The sequence below is a fragment of the Dermacentor andersoni genome, unplaced genomic scaffold (genome assembly GCF_023375885.2).
Source record: "Dermacentor andersoni unplaced genomic scaffold, qqDerAnde1_hic_scaffold ctg00000062.1, whole genome shotgun sequence".
In the NCBI taxonomy this organism is placed as follows: domain Eukaryota; kingdom Metazoa; phylum Arthropoda; class Arachnida; order Ixodida; family Ixodidae; genus Dermacentor; species Dermacentor andersoni.
In genome coordinates, this window is record NW_027314774.1 from 101,513 (window position 1) to 126,409 (window position 24,897).

General features: G+C 46.4%; 1 protein-coding gene across 1 annotated transcript in view; it reads left to right on the top strand.

Annotated features, from left to right (window-relative positions):
- The first annotated feature begins 6,491 nt into the window (after window positions 1-6,491).
- LOC140214463 (spastin-like) overlaps window positions 6,492-24,897 on the top strand; it is a 33,264-nt gene continuing 14,858 nt past the window's right edge. The window contains exon 1 of the mRNA XM_072285822.1: window positions 6,492-6,732. Within this exon, the coding sequence (XP_072141923.1) occupies window positions 6,492-6,732 (241 nt within the window). The remainder of the gene's footprint in view (window positions 6,733-24,897) is intronic.

The following is a 24,897-nucleotide window of genomic DNA, read 5'->3' on the forward strand; positions in this document are numbered from 1 at the left end:
GAATACCTTCTTCCGCAAGCGGGATAGCCGAAAGTGGACGTGGAGGAGCCCGAATGACTAGACTAGAAATGAAATAGACCTTATACTCTGCGCTAACCCTGGCATCATACAAGATGTGGACGTGCTCGACAAGGTGCGCTGCAGTGAAGCAATGAGCGACAATATTGTGGGCATCATTACGGAGTCTGCAATAGAAGTCGGTGGCAACTCCGTTAGACAGGATACCAGTAAGCTATCGAAGCAGATGAAAGATCTGATCAAGAAAGGCAAATGTATGAAGGCCTCTAGCTCTACAGCTAGAGTAGAACTGGCCGAACTTTCCAAGTTAATCAACAAGCGTAAGAGAGCTAACATAAGGAAGTTTAATATGGATAGAATTGAACATGCTCTCAGGAACGGAGGAAGCCTAAAAGCAGTGAAGAAGAAGCTAGGAATAAGCAAGAATCGAATGTATGGATTAAGAGAGAAAGCCGGCAATATCATTACTAATATGGATGAAATCGTTCATGTGGCTGAAGAGTTCTATAGAGATTTATATAGTACTAGTGGCAACCACGACGATAATGGAAGACAGAATAGTCTAAAGGAATTCCAAATCCCACAAGTAACGCCGGAAGAAGCAAACAAAGCCTTGGGAGCTACGCAAAGAGAAAAGGCAGCTGGGGAGGACCAGGTAACAGCAGATTTGTTGAAGGATGGTAGGCAGATTGTTCTATAAACTGGCTACCCTGTTTACGCAATGCGTCATGACTTCGAGAGTACCGGAATCTTGGAAAAACGCTAACATAATCCTAATCCTTAAGAAAGGGGACGCCAAAGACTTGAAAAAATTATAGACCGATCAGCTTATTGTCTGTTGCCTACAAAATATTTACTAAGGCAATTGCAAACAGAATCAGGAACACCTTAGACTTCCGTCAACCAAAGGACCAGGCAGGATTCCGTAAAGGCTACTCAACAATAGACCACATTCACACTATCAATCAGGTGATATATAAATGCGCGGAATATAACCAACCCCTATATATAGCTTTCATTGATTACGAGAAAGCGTTTGATTTAGTCGGAACCTCAGCAGTCATGGAGGCACTGCGGAATCAGGGTGTAGATGAGCCGTATGTAAAAATACTGAAAGATATTTATAGTGGTTCCACAGCCACCGTAGTCCTCCATAAAGAAAGCAACAAAATCCCAATAAAAAAAGGCGTCAGGCAGGGAGATACGATATTTCCAATGCTATTCACAGCGCGTTTACAGGAGGTATTTAGAGACCTGGATTCGGAAGAATTGGGGATGGAGAATGGAAAATACTTTAGTAACTTGCGATTCGCTGATGATATTGCCTTGCTTAGTAACTCAGGGGACCAAATGCAATGCATGCTCACTGACCTAGAGAGGCAAAGCCGAAGGGTGGGTCTAAAATTAATCTGCAGAAAATTAAATTAATCTTTAACAGTCTCGGAAGAGAACAGCAGCTTACCATAGGCAGCGAGGCACTGGAAGTGGTAAAGGTATACATCTACTTAGGGCAGGTAGTGACTGCCGATCCGGATCATGAGACTGAAATATTTATAAGAATTAGAATGGGCTGGGGTGCGTTTGGCAGGCATTGTCAGATCATGAAAAGCAGGTTGTCATTAACCCTCAAGAGAAAAGTATATAGCAGCTGTGTTTTACAAGCACTCACGTACGGGGCAGAAACCTGGAGGCTTACGAAAAGGTTTCTACTTAAATTGAGGACGACGCAACTAGCTATGGAAAGAAGAATGATAGGTGTAACGTTACGGGATAAGAAAAGAGCAGAGCGGGTGTGGGAACGAACGCGAGTTAATGATATCTTAGTTGAAATCAAGAAAAAGAAGTGGGCATAGGCAGAACATGTAATGAGGAGGGAAGATAACCGATGGTCATTAAGGGTTACGGACTGGATTCCAAGGGAAGGGAAACGTATCAGGGGGCGGCAGAAAGTTAGGTGGGTGGATGAGATTAAGAAGTTTGGAGGGACAACATGGCCACAATTAGTACATGACCGGGGTAGTTGGAGAAGTATGGGAGAGGCCTTGGCCCTGCAGTAGGCGTAACAAGGCTGATGATGATGATGATGATGTTGATGACGATATAGAAAAATTGAGGGAAAACGCCATAAAAATATATACGTAAACTTCAAACAATACGGATGAAAAAATAAAGAAGAAAAACACTATAACGGTGTCATCACCGCTCACTGCTCGCGCTGCCATTTTATAAGAATTCGAACTCCCTTCGCGATAAGGCCTGGGATGGCTAACGTATGCACGGGTATTCTTCACGCGCCATGCTAGCTGATTCGACAAAGATGCGCGTTCGATCATCCCTGTACGTAAAAAGCCCTTTTTTTTCTTCAAACAGATTGATGCATCCACATGCGCTGCAATGCAGGGCTAAGAACCCTTGCTTTCGATTCTTAACATTATTCGCATGTTCACGCAGACGATCGTTTAGACACCTCCCTGTCGGATGTACGTAGCATGCGCCGCATTTGAACGGGATTCTGTACGCAACCCCCTGCATATACAATCCACGTAACGGTTGCGGTACCTGACTTAGCACTGTGCTTTTTGTTTCTTGATAGGGGTGGTGTTGCTTGATATCGAACAAAGTTTGTGTGGGACAGAGAAAACTACACGTACACCAACCCGCTCACCGATTCTTTTAAGTCGATGGGCCATATGATGCTTGGATGGAATCACCGCGACCTTAGGGTCCTTTGATGCTTGTGTGGGCTACTCTTCGGTGACCATGGTTTCGCCGTTAGGTTGTCTTCTTTTTCTGTGGATTGCGTCAGCTACTGAGACAAGTAATCCGTCAGTATAGCACGAGGTTTTCAGGCGTGCAATATGAGCTTGGAAACTGCCATTTAGTCTGTGGTGGAAGGACCCGTCTAAAGAGTTAGAGAAACATGCCTGAACAATAGCCATCTGTACTAGCTTTCTCTGTGCTGAGAAGTGCAGGAGACGTTTGTGCGCACGAGTTCATATTGCTACACGCGTGTGGCAGTTGATTGTTTGAACGAGGCACGTGGGCGACATCACCCGAGATAAGAGAAGGAAGAACGAACTTGTCTCGCGCGGTGAATCTAACCGGTCAGCGCTGCAACCGCTTTTGTAAATATGACCTGTAAATAGTTGCTCGCCTTACTGACTCGTCCTTCACGTAACAATATGTCCAGCGAACTTGATCATTAGAAAACACAAGCTTGAGGACGAGGAAACGCATGGAATCATCTTGTGGCTTTTCCTGTGTTGAGACCAGGAGGGATAGACATACTTAGAATATGCCGACAAGTTGTGACGAAGCGGGAAACAACTCCGAGGCAGCACAGTGCAAAACTACCAAAAAGTCGTCCACGCATCAGAAGGTTCTTAGAACCTTAGTTCCTTCTAGTAGTTGCTCCAAGACTCTGTCGAATTTTGCCAAAAGCAGGTCGCTCCACAAAGGCGCAATACAATACCCGATGGACACACCTTTGTTCTGAAGATATATTTCATCATTGCATTTCCCGTATGTGGATTCAAGGTAAAACTGTACCAGGCTGAGGAAATTTTCGGAGCTCAACTCTGCTCTGTTTTCATAGTCAACCTCACCTAAATGTAACACGCAGTTCCATTTAAAGCAACACTGCCTCCCTGCGAAAACCTACCACCCGACAGAATACAGACGCACGCCGCATAAAGATATCAAATAAGCAGTTCAACAAAGGTGTTATTAGTGCTCAATAAAGGGAGTAAATATTTTCGGAACCTCTGTCCAGTTATCCTATGAAGTTCGTATTTGCTATTAAATTGTAACGATTTGCACTCTAATAAATAAATGATACGGTTTAATCCGCTGGTACGTTGTTCAAATTATACCCGCCGTGGTTGCTCAGTGGCTATGGTGTTAGGCTGCTGAGCACGAGGTCGCGGGATTGAATCCCGGCCACTGCGGCCGCATTTCGATGGGGGCGAAATGCGAAAATACCCGTGTACTTAGATTTAGGTGCACGTTAAAGAACCCCAGGTGGTCGAAATTTCCGGAGTCCTCCACTACGGCATGCCTCATAATCAGAAAGTGGTTTTGGCACGTAAAACCCCATATTTATTTTACGTTGTTCAAATTATGAATACTGTCTACGCGTGAAAACGTTGCTCATCGCCACCACAACCCGTGCATGAGCTATGCACATATGTAAAAGGCGCGAAGCAGAAGCAGCCCTGTGGCTACTAACGTATGCTGTCTACATAGTTGGTACATGGCTTTTAGAAACGGTTTTAGGTGCAAAAGATAGGACACAGACAATCGACAGGCGCACACTCGCAAGTGATTTTTATTTTCCCTGGTGATTCACCTATATACCCTAAGGCATGCGCACAAGAACATACACAGGTGAGGTCACGTGAGATACAAACCAAACCTAATAATATCCTATCAGCCAGGAAAATAAACTCGTATCGTGAAGTGACAATGGCTTTGCTGAAACAAAGCTTTGTTGAAGAAATTTTGGCGTGAGCCTACCGATGCTTCAGAAGAATTCGAAACGAAGCAGAAAACGCGCCTTGCTGCCGTTCCCTATATACGCAAAGTTGCTCATTCGCCAAGGAAAGCAGCTTCTAGGTTCGATCTACGGGTAGTGTTTTCGGCGCCTCTGAAACTTTCGCACATTTGTGCGTACCTGTCTTCCGTAAATATGGTCGAGTGTGTAAAGAACCACTTAGAGTGTTTCTTGAAAAAATGCTCCGCTGGCGTCGTGTATAAGATTTCTTTAGACTGCGGCAAGGTATACGTCAGCCAAACTAGGCGTTGTATAAATGATCGCCTGCAAGAGCGTGTGCTATCACTGAAGAATGGGACTGGCTCACATATTCCCTATCACTGCAATGTGTGCAAGTGTGAACCTTTGGTTGAAAACACATGCATGTTACGAAAATTAAAGATACGATGGCAGTGAAACTAGTAGAGGCGAAGTATGTATGAGAAAGTGTCACGACCAGTGTATCAGCATCGCGCCAGTGTCTCTTAACGAAAGTGACTTTAGTTTCCTGGCTGATAGAACATGATTAGGTCTCGTTTCTATCTCATGTGACTTCAACTTTCTACGTTCTTCTGCACATGCCTGAGGGTATATACGGGAAGCATCGGGGAAAATAAAATTCACTTGCGAGTGTGCGCCTGTCCGTCTTCAGCTCGCATTTTTCAACCACAAAACGTCGCAACCTTTCATCCGCCGGCTGACCAGGACTATAATGCAGGTACGTGAATGAACCTACGAAACCACGAACACGTACTTTCACGCAGTCAAAAGCTGAAACTAAAGTAGTTACGCACTTGTTTGAGCACACCGTGTGTATGCGCCGTGTTTCAGCAACACGAAATCTCAACGCACGGGCGTTTACGCCTTAAAAAGTAGTCCTTTTCTCTATATTTTTGCGGAATTCCAACGCGACATTATTAACGCCATTCACCGATTGACGCCGCAAAGTCTCGCCCCAAGTGCTCAGCACGGCTCGGACGAACTTTTCCGCCGATTTGCTTCGGTAACCCGGCAGTCGTCATGCGCTACGGTAGGGACAACATAAGCGGCGCCATTGTCGAGGTCTCGCCAAGCGCGGGAGTGGAGCGGAGATAGAATGTGGTTGCCGCTAAAACCCCACAAACTTCGTAAACTAGCGACATCCTCCGCCTTCACTACCCTCAGTTCTCCTCTCGTTCATGCTGCTTCCTCGACCACGGCGCCGCTTACGCCGCTTTAGCGTAGCACACGGCATTTCGCAGTGTAAATGCACGCGTGGCAAGGCGGTGCGCTTTAATTATTCGCGGTGGCTTTCTAGCTCCGAGTAACTTCGTGTACAGCATATATTTTCTAAACAGATGGTTATGCAAATTAAGTGACGACAGCTTTTTCTAATCTTTTGATAGCTATTTTTCGAAAACAAAAGTATCCAAACGAGCATTCACGCTATGCAGCGAAGACTCCGAATGTATCGCGCGCGCTTCAATTCGGTAACTAACCTCTGTGATGTACTTGTCGCAAGATTTTGTTTCGAATAGTTGTGAATAACACATGCACGATCGAATGCCAACATCCTGACCTCTAGAAAGCCCTCAGCAGCCTAAGTATTTCGCGCCATGCTTACCGCGCGAATTCACAGCGTGTATGAGCTATGACGTACAAAGGACGACAGAAGGCACGAACGAAAGCTGCTCTGAAGGTTCGAAAAAGTATTACAAGCTACAGTGCCGCCAACGTGCGTGCTTGCCCATCTTCAGAGCACGCGCAAAGGCTGAGAGCTGGGCCATTGGCCCACCTCTGAGGTGGGCCAATGGCCATTGGCTCCGTGGCGCTACCTTACCAAGTTTAAGGGGTTTTAGTTGGCGCTACTTTTAGAGATCGATGGGTTTTAACAAAACGCACGCACGAGCGCAGCAGACAAGTCGATTGTTATGGCGATGTGCAGATGGGCTACTTCGTTGCCATGGCGTTCGGGCTCCTGCGATGGCTTTTCGCTGCCGTAGTCGCTGCGCTGCGGTTCGCGTTGCGCGGTGTCCGCAGCGACCCCTTCAACGTGGCAGCCGAAGGCCAGCTGTCGGCGCCAGCCAACACCTGCGACGCAGCTGAGGAGCCCGACGTCGAACTACTAATCAGATTGAACAAGCACAAAAAGAGAGCCCTACAGTACCTGCGAAATGCCATCGCATACGATGAGGAGAATGGCGGTGAGTCTGAAAATGCTGCCAGCGTGCTTTGTTTGTGCTGACCTGCGAGCAAGCTGCCCTTCGGAGGGCAAACGGGCGCGTCGGAGCGTAGGGCTAGTCTTTAGCGGAGCACTTTGCTCACACGTTGATAAACACTGTGGTATAAGATGGCTGTCATATGCACGTCTCTTCCTGTTCGCTTACTCGCGGTCCTGTAGCCCGTCTCGGTTCTTTGCCTCAAGGGCTGAATCTGCGCATGGCTGCCATTGGCTGTTTTTAAGCAGACGCTCTTCCGATGCTAGTGCCAAGGCCCCTTCAGTTACGGCCCTAGCAGGAGGGCGATACTTTGGTAAATTGGCGGCGCACAGGAGCCGCGAGTCGCTTCTTCGCCCTAGCGCTGTTTTTTCTTTTTGCTTTATTATTACGGCCAGCTACGTTCCCTTTCCACCAATACCATGCCCCTCTCCTCATTACTTTTGCTTTCTTGCTGCCTGTCAGCGGCGCGTATTGTTTTATGTCACGTGCGCGCTCTACGCCGGGCACTGGCATGGTAAACTGGTGCGTGGTGCGCCACTAGTTATTTATGTTGTCGCACGCATGCAGCTTTGTCCATACTTTGAGTATGCCAGCATGTGCACCAACACTCATAAATTCCACTTCCAACACAACAGACCTTTGGCCTCATTTTATTGACTTCCGTTTCGGGGAAAAATTTTTTTCGCATAACTTCGTATGATACACCCTCCGAAAATGAACAAAAGGGAAAATACATGACATACATTATAGACACGAAAGTTCAGACAGTAAAATAGGGAAAAAAATAACTCAAGCAAACGCGAAGGCCCTTTCATGTACCAGCAAATAAAAAGAACATTTTCCATTATGCCATAAAGACAAAAGTATAGAACAGCTTCCGATGTACTCTCGATATATTGCAGAAAACTGGACGATGTTTAGAGCAGGCATGACGCCTAAAGAAATCGCTTCTAATGGCGTAAACAATAACGCGCGAAATGCAAAGACTGTCTTACTGACAGCTAAAAAGAAAACAGGAACTTACACAGGTTGTCGCTCATAAATTGAGCCAATGTTCTAAATATGACAGGCACTGCGGACGCGTATGGAACCGCATGCGTAAAGATTGCACTGGCCTATAGTTACTGGCCTAGTTAATTTTTTATTTTCCCTTTAATTAAAGCATTATAGTTTTGTTTAACTAGCAATTTCACTGTTGGTTGCAGACCCCAAGTGTGATAGAAAAGATATAGAGCACCTTGAGAAACCTCTGAATAAGTTGTTTCTATCGCGATATATATCACTTGGTCCTTTCCTCCGCGTTCCAAGGAAAGCCGAGAAATATGAACTTACCACGTGACGGGCGATTGTGCACTGTTGTGCTGCTCTCTCGCGTGTGATGGATGAACAAGGTCTGCTGCTGCGAGACTAGCCCGGGCCAGGGCGTTATGCCTGGCTTAGGTATCTGGACATGCAGCTTTTATCGGATGACGGCGCAAATGCGTGCTGCTGTCTGAGAGGCAGGGTTGCCATGTTTGGTGATTGTTCTCCGAATTTACTATTTGAGGGGCTCCTGGGGACTGAAAATCGTGATTGGCAAATTGGCTACTTCCTGGGAACATTTGGAGTTGGTAATTGGTATAGGCAGAACGCTAATCACACTCCTCCCCTGACGAGCAACAGCCGCAAACGCCACATCAGGAAGGTCGTGCCTTTGTTTATTGGAAGCGCCTGAAGCAAATTCAGGAGCTGAAGATATATCATAGCCGCCGTGTGGTCCGTCCTTCCTGGGCTGTCCAGGACTGCCCGAGATGCGACATATGCAACACTCGTTGGCTCACATCAACGTTTCGTGCAGTCTGCAAGTGTTGTGGACGCATAAATTGAACAGGCCCATGCAGGCTTAAATAGTCTTCAAGGAAATTCTTTTACGTCCTTCGTAAAACTGAAGTCATATATGGGGTACTAATATAACTACCAGTGACTCTTACATCTATAGAGTACCTCGAAGACAATGGTTCTTAGTACCAGAAGCGGCTGCAACCGGAAACGCGTCAAGGCAGCTATGACGTTACAGATGTCGATCTCTGACTATGCAACTGTGTTCAAGGGATAGAAGCATCTGACGTCACACACTTCACACGGTGACGATTGAAATCAAGTCGTAGGTGTGTCATCATTGAAGCAGGAAACTACAGATCTTTCTCGTTTTTTTTTTCATTTTTCTATTGTGACAAGTTCGCAATTGTTAGTTTTTCGCTCCGCGCCTACTTCTTTGGCTACCAATTAATGCTTCGCTTTTCTTAATGCTTCGCTTTTAAGGCCACTTTTCTGGCTACTTTTCGTAATACTTCAGCACCTTTTTCTCCCGAAGACCTGGCAGCCCTGCCGAGCAGTTCCTGCCTGTTAGTACCAAAGCAATAAAGCATCTAAGGAGGCTAAATAGAACAAGAACATAGCTTTATTTCTTGGTGGTTGAAATGGGCAATAGGTGGCCGCTTGCCGATGGAGCGTAATGAGGGTTGGGTGGGGAGGCGACGTTAGGGCTGGAAGGATTTTCCAGTGATCTTAAATCCGAAAATCGCCCTTTGATGACAATGTGTCTCCGAAGGGATTCCCATATGCTGCAATGCACATTTCCGGGACATTTTCCGGGACAATGCACATTTTCCGACGAGTCCGTGATCCTGGTATCGTGGCTGGAGTTGCAGACTTGTTTTATTTTCCTTTTATGTTATCTGATGTTGTGGTTGGCGTCTTTTACACTTGATACATGACGTAGCCCTAGAGAAAGAAATCGAATGCAATTAAATCTGGTGACCGTGCCGGCCAAGCAATGGGTCCATGCCTTTCAATCCACTGCTGTGGGAATACTTCATGCAGCCATTGGCAACCTTGGCTGCTGCCATGCGCGGGAGCACCACCTTGCTGATACAAAATATCCTCGAACCTAGCCAGTGGAACTTCACAAAGAAAATCTTAAAGCGCACCATCAAGGATGTGGTTGACGTATCTTTCAACCATAAGCACGTTATCAAATAAAGGAGGTGCCAGTGATAGTGCCACCGTAAGTTCCCCAGCACTCGTTACCCGACCGTTGATATTGCTAATATGACTTCGAAACCCCTTGAGGGTTTTCGTCGCTATAATAGTGAGCGTTGAGGATGTTCACTTGGCCATTAGAGGAGAAGCTAGCTTCATCGGTTCACACTTCACTTCACGTTTATTTCCTTAAAGACCCCTCAATGGGGGTATTACATAAGGGGTGGGGTTTACAAATGTGCATTTTAATTGGTGGCCACATGAGTTCAATGAAGAATATTAGTATTAGGCTTATCAGCAAACGTCGTTGAACAGGTGATTTCGGTTATGTGATAGGGCAGGCCGTTCCAGTCGCTTGATGATCGGCAAAAGAAGGATGCAGAGAAGGTTGTAGTTCGGCTGCGTGGACGGGTTACTTGCAAGGAATGCCCTGTACGCAGGGAATGGCGAGGGGGTGGGGCCAGCACATATGGTGCGTGATGAAGCGAACTGTAATAGAACTTGTGAAAGAGGATTACCGAATCAATGCGACGCCGGGATGATAGCGTGTTTAAGGCGGACTGTGTTTTAAGTAGTGATACGCTAGTGTTATAAGAATACGAAGAATGAATGAATCTTGCCGCACGATTCTGAATTCTTTCAAGTGCATTGATAAGGTAAGTTTGATGTGGTGACCAGATGGGGGATGCGTATTCAATTTTTGGACGTACGAGAGTCTTGAATGCTAGTAGTTTGACGTGTTGCGGTGCATGACGCAGATGGCGTTTTAGGAATCCCAGTGTTTGGTGAGCGGATGCAGTAATGCGCGTTACATGAGCAGACCAGTCTAAGTCGTATGAAAGGGTGACGCCGAGGTATTTAAATGTGTCCACTTTTTCTAAGGTAGTCTTAGTAATATTATACGGTGAGTATAAGGGCTGATGGCGGCGAGTGAAACACATTACTTTACATTTATTGGCGTTAAGGGTCATTAAGCAGTCGTTGCACCAGCCTTGCACTTTGTTAAGGTCATTTTGTAAAATACCGTGGTCAGAGTCATTAGTAATTGTGCGGTAAATGACACAATCGTCAGCGAACATACGGATTTGAGAGGAAACATTAAGGGGAAGGTCTTTAATATAAATAAGAAAAAGTAAGGGGCCTAGAACGCTACCTTGTGGGACGCCAGAAGTTACAGGGAGGGGCGCGGAGGTGCGATTGTTGACATGCACTGACTGTGATCGGTTAGTGAGAAATTCAGTAACCCAATTTTAGACGTCAGGGTGCAGGTTCAGCTGAGAGAGCTTGAGTATTAGGCGTTGGTGAGGTAACTTATCAAATGCTTTAGCATAATCCAGAAAAATGGCGTCGATTTGGGTGTTAGCATCAAGATTAACGTGTAAGTCATGGACAAACATAGCAAGTTGCGTTTCGCACGAGAGACCTTTGCGAAAACCATGTTGGGATGGGTGAAAGTAGTTGTTAGTGTCAAGGAAGTGCATAATTTGGGTGAAAATGACGTGCTACATTATCTTGCAAGGTACGCTGGTTAGGGAAATTGGTCTGTAGTTAAGAGGAGAGTTTTTGTTACCTGATTTGTAGATTGGAACGAACTGCCCTTCCTTCCAGTTGACGGGGATGCTACAGCAAGATAAAGACTGTGAGAAGATTAATCTAAAGTACGATGCGCAGATGAGTTTAGTATTTTTTAACAGTTTAGAGTTGATGCCATCCGCCCCCGGTGACGATGAAAGCTTTAGCTTTTCAATTATTGCCGTTATGCCATGTTCAGTGAATTCGATGGGTGACATAACAGATTGCACAGCTGATGGTGGTATAGGTAACAGAGCATCCGGTTCAGTGGTGAATACTGATGAAAACGCGCGGTTAAATGCATCAGCACACTCTTCTTCGGGGATTACTATATCGTTATGGTCGGCGATAGTGATAGCATTCGGTGGCTTGGGGTTTAGTAATTGCCAGAATTTCGGGGGGTTAGTGCTTAGTACGCGAGGCAACGTGTCATGAAAAAAGGAGTGTTTTTCGCGGCGTATAGCCGAGAGATAAACTTTCTCTGCCTGGTAATATTTGTCCCAGGCCACAGCACAATTGGTTTGCTTTGCCGACCGAAAGAATCGTTTCTTCCTGTTTTCTAAAGTTGATAATTTTTTTGTGAACCAAGGTTTATTGCTGTTAGTCGGTACTGAAACAACTGGAATGTGGTTATTAGCAAGGTCGATGATTTTTTGTTGGAAGATCGACCAATTGGCTTGAATTGTGCGGTTGTGGAATTCATCACTGAAAGTGGGGAAGAAGAGCATTAGTTCGTTGTTAATGGCTTCGTAGTTGCCTTTATCGTATAGGCGTATTATTTTATTCCACGATTCTCGTTTTGGAAAGGTAAAGTTAAAGACAGTGTGGATTATTTTATGGTCGCTAATTGCCGGGAGATAGGATATCGAAGATAGGCTAGACGGATTGTTAGTTAATATGAGATCTAAAATGTTGGCCGAGTCGTTCACTACGCGTGTTGGTTCTAAGACTAGCTGGGTCAAGTTGAAATTAAAGCAGACTTCGAGGAAATCATTTTCGATTGTACTATGTGACGAAGGAGGACATTTATCCCAATTGATATTAGGGAAATTAAAGTCTCCAAAGAGCAAAATCTGAACGTTAGTGTATTTATTCATTAGTACGTCTAGGACGTGGTTGAGCTTGTCAGTGAAGCTAGTGTCTGCTCGCGGGGGGGCGGTAGCAAACGCCAAGTAAAGTAGTTTTCCGGGTTGCACGAAAGAGTAGCCATAATATTTCTAGGTCACTTGGGTTGTGAACAACGGATCAGGGTATCGTATTACTAACGGCGATGAGCACCCCGCCGCCTCTAGAGTGCTGGCGATCGTTACGGAAGACGTGGAAACCGGGTAGGTCATCCATGACCTCCGTGTCGGATACGTCAGCGGTTAGCCAGGTTTCGGTAAGTATCAACAAGTTACATCCAGATGATAAAACCAGATTAGGTACAACGTCACGTTTGGAAAGCAAGCTACGTATGTTAGAATATATTGCTGAAATAGTACTGTTAGGGCCGGTTGTCGTTATCGAACGGTGTGTTGGATGACGGCGATGCAGCGATTGCTATTGGATTTCTTTTACACATTTTGTGGTTTCGTCGTACATGTACTTAGCAGATCCTATAAACAGAGTTTTGTAGCGTAATGAATATGCAGCTGACTTGGTCCTTGCAAAAGCCAAAAGATGTTTCCGGGCATTCTGCACAGTACGAGAGTAGTCTTCGCGAATGCTATAGTTAGTCCCTTTCAACTTGCGGCCGTTAGACAGAATTTTTTCTTTTGTTTTATAAAAAAGGAACTTTACGATTATAGGACGGTTTCGGTTATCAGCATGGCGGCCGAGACGATGCGCACGTTCAATCGCCTCAGGATGCACGGTTATGTTTAATTGGTCGGCGCAAAGCCGAATGATTTCTTCCTCTGCCTGAGCGGCGGATGCAGACGCACTTGGGTCGGGGATACCGAAGAAGACAAGGTTGTTGCGGCGAGCTCGGTTTTCTGCTTCATCGATGCGTGCTTCTATATCTGAGATTGCCCGTGTCGTCAAGGCCGCAGAAGTCTTAAATGTTTCAACCTGTCGCTGCACGTCCTCGATGTGTTGACAGTGGCTGTCGACGGCATGCATTCTTCTGTTTAGTTCAGAAATCGAATTGTTAGTCTCGTCTAGTCCTCTTTTTAAACCTTTAATCTCGTTAATTAACTGTGATTGCCCAGCGGATAGCTTCTTTAGTTCAGTTAGTATAGCGTTAGAGTCAGGACCGGGATTATTTTCTATGTCGCCCGACAGTAGCAGCAAAGAGCGCGAGACATGAATACAATTCATTGCTATGGCAAACAGACACTGGGGGCTCGGCTGCAGTACCAAAACATAGTTGCTTGATTTCTTAGCGTAGAGACTATAGCACTGACTAACCTGCATGTTAAACAGCAGCAGTTTAGTAGACTGTATCGTGGCACAGCCACCGAGCCCACAGGTTGGCGCGTGAAGGCGTTGGTCTTTTATAGGTGATCTGCCAGATGTTGCTGACGCAGGCAGCTCCCTGGTGGTAGGGCTGATCACGCTCGTCACAGGCGACGCTAGTAGAAGCGTAGGGGGCGCTAGCGTGACTTGGCGATAGAGAGCAGGGGCACGGCCAAGGCACGGTTCCAGGCAGGTTGAAGTTGCGTGTGGGACAGCCGAGATGGTAGCGGGCAGAGCTGCGCCGATCAGTGCGATGATGAGCACCTGCATGTTAAACAGCAGCAGTTTAGTAGACTGTATCGTGGCACAGCCACCGAGCCTACGATTTTGTTTACGATGCCTAAGTGCTCTTCCTTCTTGATTATAAGCCAGTTTCGGAAGTCCTTTTGATTATAGGAATGGCGGCGCTCGAACAACTCGTGCAGCTGCTTGTGGCTCTACACACTCTACACACTGAGGGTTTGGCAGTCCAGATTTAGCACTCGCACTACGAACACTTGCACGTTGGTCTCAAGAAAACTTAGACAAAATATCAGTCTCCACGTCCTCGCCCAGTATTGAAGTTATATGTTTCTTCGTAAAAGTCCCAACCTGTCTCAGTGTTTCGTATGCACGCCCAATCGTAATTGACTTCCGACGCTTATCTGGATGCCAGCGTTGAAATACTTCAAATGCACGCTTTCTATGTCGTTTTTACGCACATAAAGCCAAAACTATATCTGCATTTTCCTCATTGGAGCAAGCCTATCTGCTGATCAACGGCGGGCACGCCCAAATAGCGTTGCTGTGTGGGACACTCAGGAATACGGGCGCCTCGGGAGAAGTGAATGCGTTACAGTTCACTGGGATTCGTTTATACAAGGAACATAAGGTATGGACTACAACCGGTAAACTGCAACAGCCTGTGGGCGCACTCTCTCAGGGACTGACGCACCGGTTGCGCTGCACAAGTGTGAAGCCAGACGCGGCCACCGGATACTGCGCCCGCGAAGCGGAGTGCGATATCAAAAAGAACGTCTGGTAGACAGTAAGTGTGGGAAGCAGAGCAGATGGTGCCATTGCGAAATGAGTCATCGTGGGAAGGCATGCGTAACCTTCTTTGAATATGGCCAAGATTTTTTTTTAGCATTAGTTAGTTTTGTCCCCGTTTTATTATGCGCCATTATTGGAGTCCTAAGGTCTAAAGTTGTAGCATCCTCGTTCCATTCAAAAACCACTACACGGTCATTTGTGTACGACGGCAAATTTTTAGCAGCCGTCATCGCCTTCCGTCGTTCTCACGGCCTTCGCAATTTCATTCTTTCAAGCAGAATCGAAATGCTGCTTTCGTCTTTTCTTTTTCGTGGCCTTAGATGCTTAATCACCTCGGCAACGCTTGGCTAGGAGCATGTGAGCACCAGAGCACCACGTGAGATATATCATGTTGGAAACAATTTATTGAAAGGTATCTCAAGGTGCTCTGGAACATTGCGTATCGCACTTGGCGACAGCAAGCAATACCTACGAAGTTGACTAATTAAACATTACTACTCCATTATTTAAGGCAAAAAATAAAAGCAATGGCCTGAATAACTCTAGGCCAGTGCCAGCATTATGCATTTGGTTCACCTTGTGTCCAGAGTGCCTTCCATTCTTTAAAAGATGACTCGACGTATGTGGGACAACGTGCATATCTACACAAAAGTATATGAAATACGTGACATGTTCATTACTTCTAAACAATAAGAAAAAAGACATAGCAGAAAGAAAATAACATTGTACTAAAAAGATAAATGCACATTATCACATTATTTTGCAATTGTCCAGAACTGGAGTAACGGTGGCAAGGGGGAGGAGAAGGGAGTCGGCTTTTGCAGCAGCACATAGGTCTCATTAGCAGACAGGCCTATCGCTCAATCAAATACCAGCGGAATAAGCCAATTACACGACTTTTCTTTCACCACGAATGCAATGCTTAGAAGTAAAATTGCGTCAAATATGAGCGAACTGCTGGGCTAGGTGGTTATCCGACATAATAAACGAGGTTTGCGCCAAGCCACACAGAAAGAGCCCGTGTTGTCTCCTTTCTTCTGTGGGTGGTCGTGGTGAAAAACTCGTTTATTATGACAGTTAACGCACTAAGTGATACCCACTAGGTACTCAGTTGTGTAAAAATAGGAACTGCTAAAATCTGCATATAGGACACTTGCACTGCTCATGCTTTCAACAAAAAAAGAAGCGTGTCGTGCGTTCACATTTACGTTGTTTGCGCGGATTTCCGATCTGCAATTACTGAGCTAATACACAAACATGTGCATAAATTTTTCAGCTGTTTGTACGTTGGTACAACGCTGACACGCGGAAAAAGCACTGGGAGTGGAATGGAAACCCTGGCGAGGTACTGAAATTGCACAATGAGACTTGGACCCAATCGGATAAATCTAGGCGATTCTACAGGTCCCTATCTTCTAAGGATTGGTGCTGGTTAGGTAGCATCGGTTAATACAGTTGCCTAATTAAATCTCGGTACCAAAGAATATTACTGGAAGCTACTCCACTAATTAAGGAGAAATCGCACATCCACCCGTTCGTAGCAATTGCTAGATAGGAAATCCAAAGCAACCTACAAGGGTATTTTTGAACTGAAGCTTTTCTTTCGAGGAACTCGATTGTGTTTCCCTTGTAGCAGTTACTACGAGCGGGTAGATGTCTGGTTTCCCCTTTATTAATTATCGCCACCTGGTGGGCTTCCGCAGAACTATTACTTCATCTACTCCACTGTACTGTAAGCAATATGCGCCACGTTTTCTTCCAGTAACGCATTTCTCCTCTTTTTAAATCTTGGTGGGCGATTGTTAATTGGGACACGCTGTATATATTTGACAGTTGAATGCTACTGACGGCGTTTCCATCCCTAAGAAATGTTGTAAATTGTTAGAAATTTTTTCTTGAGTCATTGGCATTGCTTACTGGAAAGTGAAGGAATACTGACTCGCAACGTGCACGTGCATTTCGCCCACTGCTGAACGGATTACTGAAGTCTTTGTGTTTTTCCATGGTAAAATAAAAGCACGCAAAGCTGTTCGATGCATGGGGAACATACAGCAATACATTCTTTCTCTAGGCACATGCTACCCATATCTTTAGAAATAATTTTTATTCGCTGCATAAGTCTCTTTAGAATATATATTGCACTTTGTCTTGTGCGTGTATTTAAATATATTGTGTGTGTAAGCTGTTTACAGTGGAAATTTAAAACCATATTGGAGTTAAAAATATACGTATGAGGCAGCCGCCGCTAGTTCTTCTAATACGCGTGTCCTCCGATAATGGAGAACCCTCAAATGATGTAGGCGACAAAGCCGTGGTAATGTCACTTTAGTTGTGACCAATGGGCTCAGCGCTCCCGGAAAACTCTGGAGGGGGATCGGGCCCCGGAGCCCCCCGTAGCCCCTGCCTATGGTCGTAACACTACACGCAGTGTATTGTTATGCGAAACTCTAGGCCTGCTTGCGCGGGCAGCACTGGCGGACCGTCCAGCTTCGCTATAGTTCTAGTTTGGCGTACCTCCGCTGATGAGCTGAGCGGAAGCGCGCATGCGCCCTTCGCATGGCCACAAACACGGTAGGCTTGCAAGGTTCCTGAGTGGAGCGTGCTGCCCAGCCGTTCGCTAGCGTTGGCGTCAGAACGGATTGGGTGCAGAAAGCAGGATCGCTGGCCATCACGTGGCATTCCCCAAGACGGCGCTTTGTTTTCCACTGGATAAAATTGACCGGTACTGCACTAGATGCGCAAGTCTCCATACTTCTTGGACAAATAAGTCCGGACAACTATTTGCCTGTATTGGCTACGTTTACACACACACACACACACACACACACACATATTTATGTATACATGTACGTGCATATCTATATGTGTATATGTATATAATGAACGAGAAGAAAGGAAACGGCCTGATATTTGTACAGTCTCTTCTGTACACCACGTAAACTGACATCCTATAACGTGCAAGCGCTCTCCGCTATAGCTGCATATATGCCTTTAGGTGCTCGAACTTGTAGGCGAGCGCGCGCTATTACGGGATAACGGTTGCACGCGCGCACTTCCTGGCGCAATTATGTCTGTGGGTGTGGGCGAGGTCGGTTTCATTTGCATGGCCACGGCCGCTGCATAGGCGCGCGCGGGGGGCTCCGTCTGTTTTGCTCGCAGGCGCGCCCTCTCGCGTCGCCTCCTGTCACCACCGTTTTTCCGCGGTGCTCGCGACGGCGTTGGCTCGCTGTTGGCGCCTTTGGTGCTACTTACCGAATGTTGCAAATTTACGTTTTTAAGAAAAAAAAATACAATAGAATGGTCTTGAAATGCCAGAGAATCATGCTAAACGCACTGTGAACACGTTTGTATGTCAGTAAAGGCAGCTCTCCAGTGTCTGCTGTCTGCTTTCAACCACGGACCGAATGTGCAATTAGTAGCGGACATCCGATTACTCCACCATTACGCAATCGACAAGGGACACACCATCTACTAGTGGATGCCGGGTCACTGCGGAATTTCGGGAAATGACAGTGCGCAAGACGCTGCCCGTTCGGCCCATGATGGTGCCCAGAATATACCCATACTGCTGTCAAGAACAGATGCAGCCACAAGTCATCGCTCCCTCGCACGCGAGCTTACGCAAACTCTTTGGAACGCCAGTGAATTAACGAACACAGGTCTTCACAGATTGGATCCAAGTTTGCAACTCCGTCTTCCACCAGTGTTGCCACGAGCGGAAGCAACACTTCTGTATCGCCTATGGCTCGGCGTGGTATTCAGGAACTCATATTACTTCCGTATTGGAATGGCCGATAGTACTGCTTGCGACACCTGCCGCTGCAAGGAGACGATCGCGCACCTCCTCTATCAATGTCCAGGTTACAATGTGCCAAGAAAAGTGCTCGTGACCGCGCTCGAAAAACTGCACAATCGCCCTTCCCAGGAGAGAATGTTCCAGGACACTTGTCCAGACGGGTTTTGGCACTCAAGGCCTTAAGGGCTTTGCTTAAGTTCTTCAGGACATGTGAATTGTGCGAACGCCTTTGACTGTTGTTGCGCGGAACATCGCGTTACTGTGTCCATTTTTGTTGTTTTTTTTCTCTTCCTTCTCCTTTTATTCCATTTACCCCTTTCCCCAGCGCAGGGTAGCCAGCCGGTATTTACACTGGCTAACCTCCCTGTCTTTCCTTCCCTTTTGTCTCTCTCTCTCTTGTACGTCAGAATAACACAGCGATATGTCCGAAACGGAATGTAAAGAATGGTGCCGCACTTGTACTTCAATCCGCTTGGTCAAATTTTATGAACATGACTCGTACTTTCATTGTGCTCTGTGGTTGTGGAAGCTTCCTTTTGTAAAACGCGCCTTGGTTCGTTAGCACTCTGCCTCAATTGCGGCGTATATTAGTACTCATGACACTTTGCTGCAAGGATCCAGAGCTTGAGGGAGTTCTGCAGTGCCCAGTGCTTAGACTAATTATGCTAGCCTGCGCATTCCGCTATACTACAATAGGCCCAAGTTCCTTGCTTACTGACATTCACAGCAGTTCACTGAGCTTGTACTTTCACTTGCCTTGATATGATGTGCAGCTACTTCTACATGCAACTTACGTAACCTGCATCGTTTGACAAGTGTGATTAAATTTGACATGTAAATAGGGCAGTTGCCGTAGCATTTTCAAATGCAACCTGAACTGTGCCAGCCGTTGTGTGTTGTCAATGAATGGTGGATATTAAGGAACGAGTGTTGTGGCTGATGGTGGATTGAACTGAATCTGTCAAACGTGTATATGGAACTATGAAAGCATTTACACAAGTTAGAAGATGAAAGTCAAGTCTAACCTTCGTGCCTTGCGATACCACGTACCCGAGCCCACGAGGGTTGGACCCTCCCGGGTGTAGCCGTGCGCGGCTTAGCCGTGTCTGGGGAAAGGGGGATCCTGGGGGTGAGCCGATGCCGGGTAATTGGACCTTTAAGGCCCCCCGGCGGAGGCAACACACCTCTTTGGCCCCTGCTTCACGTAGACGGCACCCCCGGACTGACCCACACGGGAGAAATCGGCAGTCGCCTTTTCCTGTCTTTCTCTCCCTCCAACCTTCGTCTTTCTCTTTACTTTCCATCTTTCCTGTCTTCTCCTAGCTTCCGCTCACTTCCAATTTTCCAGGCAGCAAGGGTTAACCTTGTGTGAATAACCAACCTAGGTTATCTCATATTTGGTTATAGTGATAACGTACAGCTGGCGTTTGCAGGACCTGTTCTTACAGTCCCTGTAGCGCCCCCTTGTAGGACTCCACGGTGGGTGGCTGGCGTTATTGCCGAAAATTCAATCCCTTTATGACAACCTCTTTCCCACCGCTTCCTGATCGCCCAGAGCGCACCGATGATGTATTCCAGTTTTTTGGTCGGCAAAAAGAATCTTTCCCTCGTTTTCACGTGATCCACTCTGAAAAACCAGCTAAACCAGTTGTAACAATCTCACCATTCTTTGTTTCTAAGACATTGAGTGAAGTTATTGGTCCAGGTTATAAGGCGTCGAGGATGGCAAGCGGTGATCTCCCCTTGGAACTCCCCGATCAGAAACATTATGAGAAATTGACAAAACTAGTATCATTTGGGGAAACCCGCACCGTACGATGAACACAAGCCGCGGTGTTGTCTCGGACGATGACTTGCTGGAGCTCACTGAGGAAAAACTCTTGGAGGGCTTCAGTGACCAGAATGTTATCAATGCTAACAGAATAAAGATCAGGCGTGACAGCAAAGAAATCAAGACCAAACACCTTATATTGACTTTCGGCTCAAGTATTCTGCCCGAGTCTGTAGAGGCCGGGTACATCAAGCTCCGTGTTAGGCCATATGTGCCAAATCCCCTCAGATGTTTCCAATGCCAACGTTTCGGCCACAGTTCGCAGAGCTGGCGAGGCCGTCAAACCTGTGCGAAGTGCAGTGCCCCCGAACGTACCTCTGAAGCTTGTGAGAACGCTCTCCATGGTGTAAACTATGAAGGGGAGCACGGCACATACTTGCGGTCGTGCCCATCCTGGAAAAAAGAAAAAGAAATTGTGACGATAAAGGTCAAAGAAAATATTAGTTTCAAGGAGGCCCGCAGGCGACTATCCTGCCTGCCCAAAAACACATTTGCCGATGTGGCGCCTCAGGGGGCAGTGCCACAACGGTCTCCGGCGGCTGTCCGACCCACACCCAGTGAGCCTGCAGTGACGCCATCCCCCCCCCCCCCTGGCGGATGCAGCTAGTGCTGCTACGCCAACGCAGCAGACGGGGCCATCTACCTCCGGGCAGATGACCACGAAGGCCTCGTCCAACATGCCGAGGCCTTCACGCCAAACAAAGCGCTCGAAAGAGCGCCTGTCCAGCGCCTCGCAAGAGGCGATGGACACAACCACCAGCCACACGGCGCCACCAGGGCCTAAGGAGCAGCGAGGCCCTTTCGATCGCTCCAAAAGAGATAAAACTCCCGTCACGGCGCCTTCAAAGCGCCTGTGAACAAGTTAGTTTCCTAAACACACAGTACCAAACACATTTATCAAAATGGAAACACAAATACTGCAGTGGAATGTACGAGGACTTCTACATAATCTCGACGACATTAGAGAAATAAGACGCAAACATAATCCGAAGCTGCTGTGTGTTCAAGAGACACACCTCAAATCTACCAATAGAAATTTTCTTCGAAACTACACCATCTTCCGAAAAGACCGTGAGGAGGCTAATGCCTCCGGCGGTGTAGTAATAATAGCCGACAGGGCGGTAGCTTGCCGGCCCGTCGCCCTTAACACGCCCCTTGAGGCAGTGTCTGTCTAGGCCATTCTTTTTAATAAAATAGTAACTGCGTGTTCCATTTATATACCGCGAAACCGGCAGCTCGAAAAAACACTTTTATAACCTCATTGACCAGTTTCCCGAGCCTAATATCATAGTGGGAGATTTTAACGCTCATAACACAATGTCGGGAGACTCGCGATGCGACGCGAGAGGTCGACTCATTGAAAATTTCCTTCTAACCACCAGTGCGTGTCTCTTTAATAAGAAAGAAGCAACGTATTATAATCCTCATCATAACTCGTACTCATCAATAGACCTGGTGATCGGATCCGCTTCCATCTTTCCAGATTTAGAATGGCATGTAATTAAAGACCCATTCGGAAGTGATCACTTCCCAATAACGCTGAACTTCCTAAACAAACACGACTTGCATCCACACTTCCCTCGCTGGAAACTGGCCTCAGCTGACTAGGAACGTTTTAGAGAATCCACCCACATATCACGGGATTTTATAGATAATTTTACTATATATCATGCTGTTCCATACGTCACCGCTTTTATCATTGACGCCTCTGAAAAGTTCATTCCTCAAAGAAGAGGCACTTCATCCAAAAGGCGGGTCCCCTGGTGGAATGACGATTGTAGAGAGGCGAGGAAGAGACAAAATAAAGCTTGGAGCAAACTACACGAAAGTCCTACAGCAGAAAATCTAATAGAATTTAAACAGGTTAAATCGCAGGGAAGAAGGACGCGACGACTGGCAAAGAGGGCAAGCTGGCAGATGTATAAAGTATTGGACGGGCTGAAAAGACTTAAGGGGCAAGAAATTCATCCGTATCCCCTAGTAAACGGTGAAGCAAACCGCTTGGAAGACCAGGCAGACGCCCTTGGCGAACACTTCCAATATGTTTCCAGCTCTAAGCATTACTCCAAGGCGTTTCTGAAACACAAACAGGTAGCAGAACACAAGGCTATCGACCGCAAATGCAGACATAACGAACCCTTCAACGCGCCTTTTAACATCGCCAAGTTTAGAGCCTCCCTGGCTGCATGTCAGAGCTCCGCACCTGGACCGGACAGGATCATGTACGACATGATCAAACACCTTCCCAGTGACACACAAATTACTCTGCTAGCACTTTTTAATGCAATATGGGCTGCGAGATACCTCCCTACCGCATGGAAAGAAGCGTTGATCGTTCCGATTCTTAAACAGGGCAAAGACCCCACATTAGTAAGAAGTTATCGCCCAATTGCGCTCACAAGTTGTATATGCAAACTTTTTGAAAAAATGATAAACCGTCGACTTTTGCACTTCCTTGAATTAAATAAATTTCTTGATTGGCATCAGTGTGGTTTTAGAGTAGGACGATCTATAATCGACCATCTAGTGCGCATGGAAGCAAATATTCGCGACGCCTTCGTGCATAAACAGTCCTTCCTATCCGTGTTTCTCGACATGGAAAAGGCGTACGATACAACTTGGCGCTATGGCATCATGCGTGACCTATCGACGCTGGGGATCCGCGGCACTGTTAAACATTATAGAAAGCTACCTGCAAAACCGTACATTCCGAGTGAAAATAGGTAATGCGCTGTCGCGTGTATTCATACAGGAAACTGGGGTTCCCCAGGGAGGCGTACTGAGCTGCACGCTCTTTGTAGTTAAAATGAACCCGCTTCGTAAAACATTACCCCCAACAGTAGTGCTTAAACGAAGTCCCCAAGTGGGCAGACGAAAACGGGTTCAAAGTGAACCCCAACAAAAGTTCTTGCGTTCTTTTCACCAGGAAAAAAGGGCTTGCTGCAGATCCCACTGTTGAAATATATGGGCAACGAATACCCGTAAACAAGGAACACAAATTCCTAGGCGTTATACTTGACTCCAGGCTTACATTCATCCCACACATAAAATATATTAAAGCAAAATGTCTTAAAACAATGAACTTTCTTAAAATCCTATCCCACACAACATGGGGTAGCGACAGAAAGTGTTTACTGAATCTTTATAGGAGCCTAGTTCGATCACGACTGGACTATGATGCCGTGGTTTATCACTGCGCCGCACCGAGCGCGCTAAAGATCTTAGACCCTGTTCATCATCTGGGTATCCGTCTCACCACTGGCGCATTTAGAACAAGCCCCGTCGAAAGTCTATATGCAGAGTCAGACGAGTGGTCACATTTTCAGAGAACATACATCAGCTTCCCCTACTTTCTTAAAGTGCGCTCTAACAAGGAACATCCGTGCTTCACGACAGTGAACGACTTAACGTGCGAAACACTATTCCGTAACAGACCCTCCATAAGACTTCCTTTATCGCTGCGTATAAGAGAACTTAGTGAAAAAATGGATGTCCCAATACTTGAACATCGCCAAATGGCTCCTGCTAATCTATTAGCGCCCTGGGAGTGGCAGGTGATAGAATGTGACACATCATTTGTAGAGGTCTCGAAGCACGCTCCTGAACTTGGAATTGCCATGCATTTCCGAGAGTTTCAGTAGAAGTACTCCTGCTACGAATTTTACACAGACGCGTCCAAATCCCATGTTGGCGTATCCTACGCTGCAGTTGGTCACTCTCTTTCTGAATCTGACGTGTTGAATCCCCTAACAAGTATCTTCACTGCAGAAGCATATGCAGTACTGTCTGAAGTAAAACATATAAAGACACTGAAACTTGAGAGAGCAATAATATTCAGACTCCTTAAGTCTTGTAAAAGCACTCATTTCTTTACAAAAGCAAACAAATCCTGTCTTCAGTGAACTCTACACACTTATGTAACATCTACTCATCACACAGACATGTAGTAATATGCTGGGTTCCTAGCCATAGATGAATCCAGGGAAATGTGCTTGCTGACGAGGTGACCAAATCAATGACATCGCAGGGTACTCGTTCTGCTGCATTCCCTGTCGCAGACAGGAAGCCTTTCCTCAAAACCAAACTGCGATGCCACTGGCAACGCTTGTGTAACGCAGAAACGAGTAATAAGCTTCACCTAATTAAGCCTAAGTCAGGTTTCTGGCGCCCAACAACGAAAACACGAAGAACAGACGTCCTGTTTAGTAGACTAAGAATAGGACACACGTTAGGCACTCATAACTTTCTCCTGACTGGTAACGCGCCCCAACCTTTGGTAGATGCGGCGACAGGCTTTCTGTCCTCCACGTCTTCCTGGAATGCCGCGAAGCCGGAAGAGACAGGAGGAAACACTTTCCTTTTGCAAACAGCCATCACGTCCCTCTGCATCCGGCCATGTTTCTTGGTGTAGAACCACTTTTTAAGACCAAAGAAGTCCTCACTTACTTGAAAGATGTTG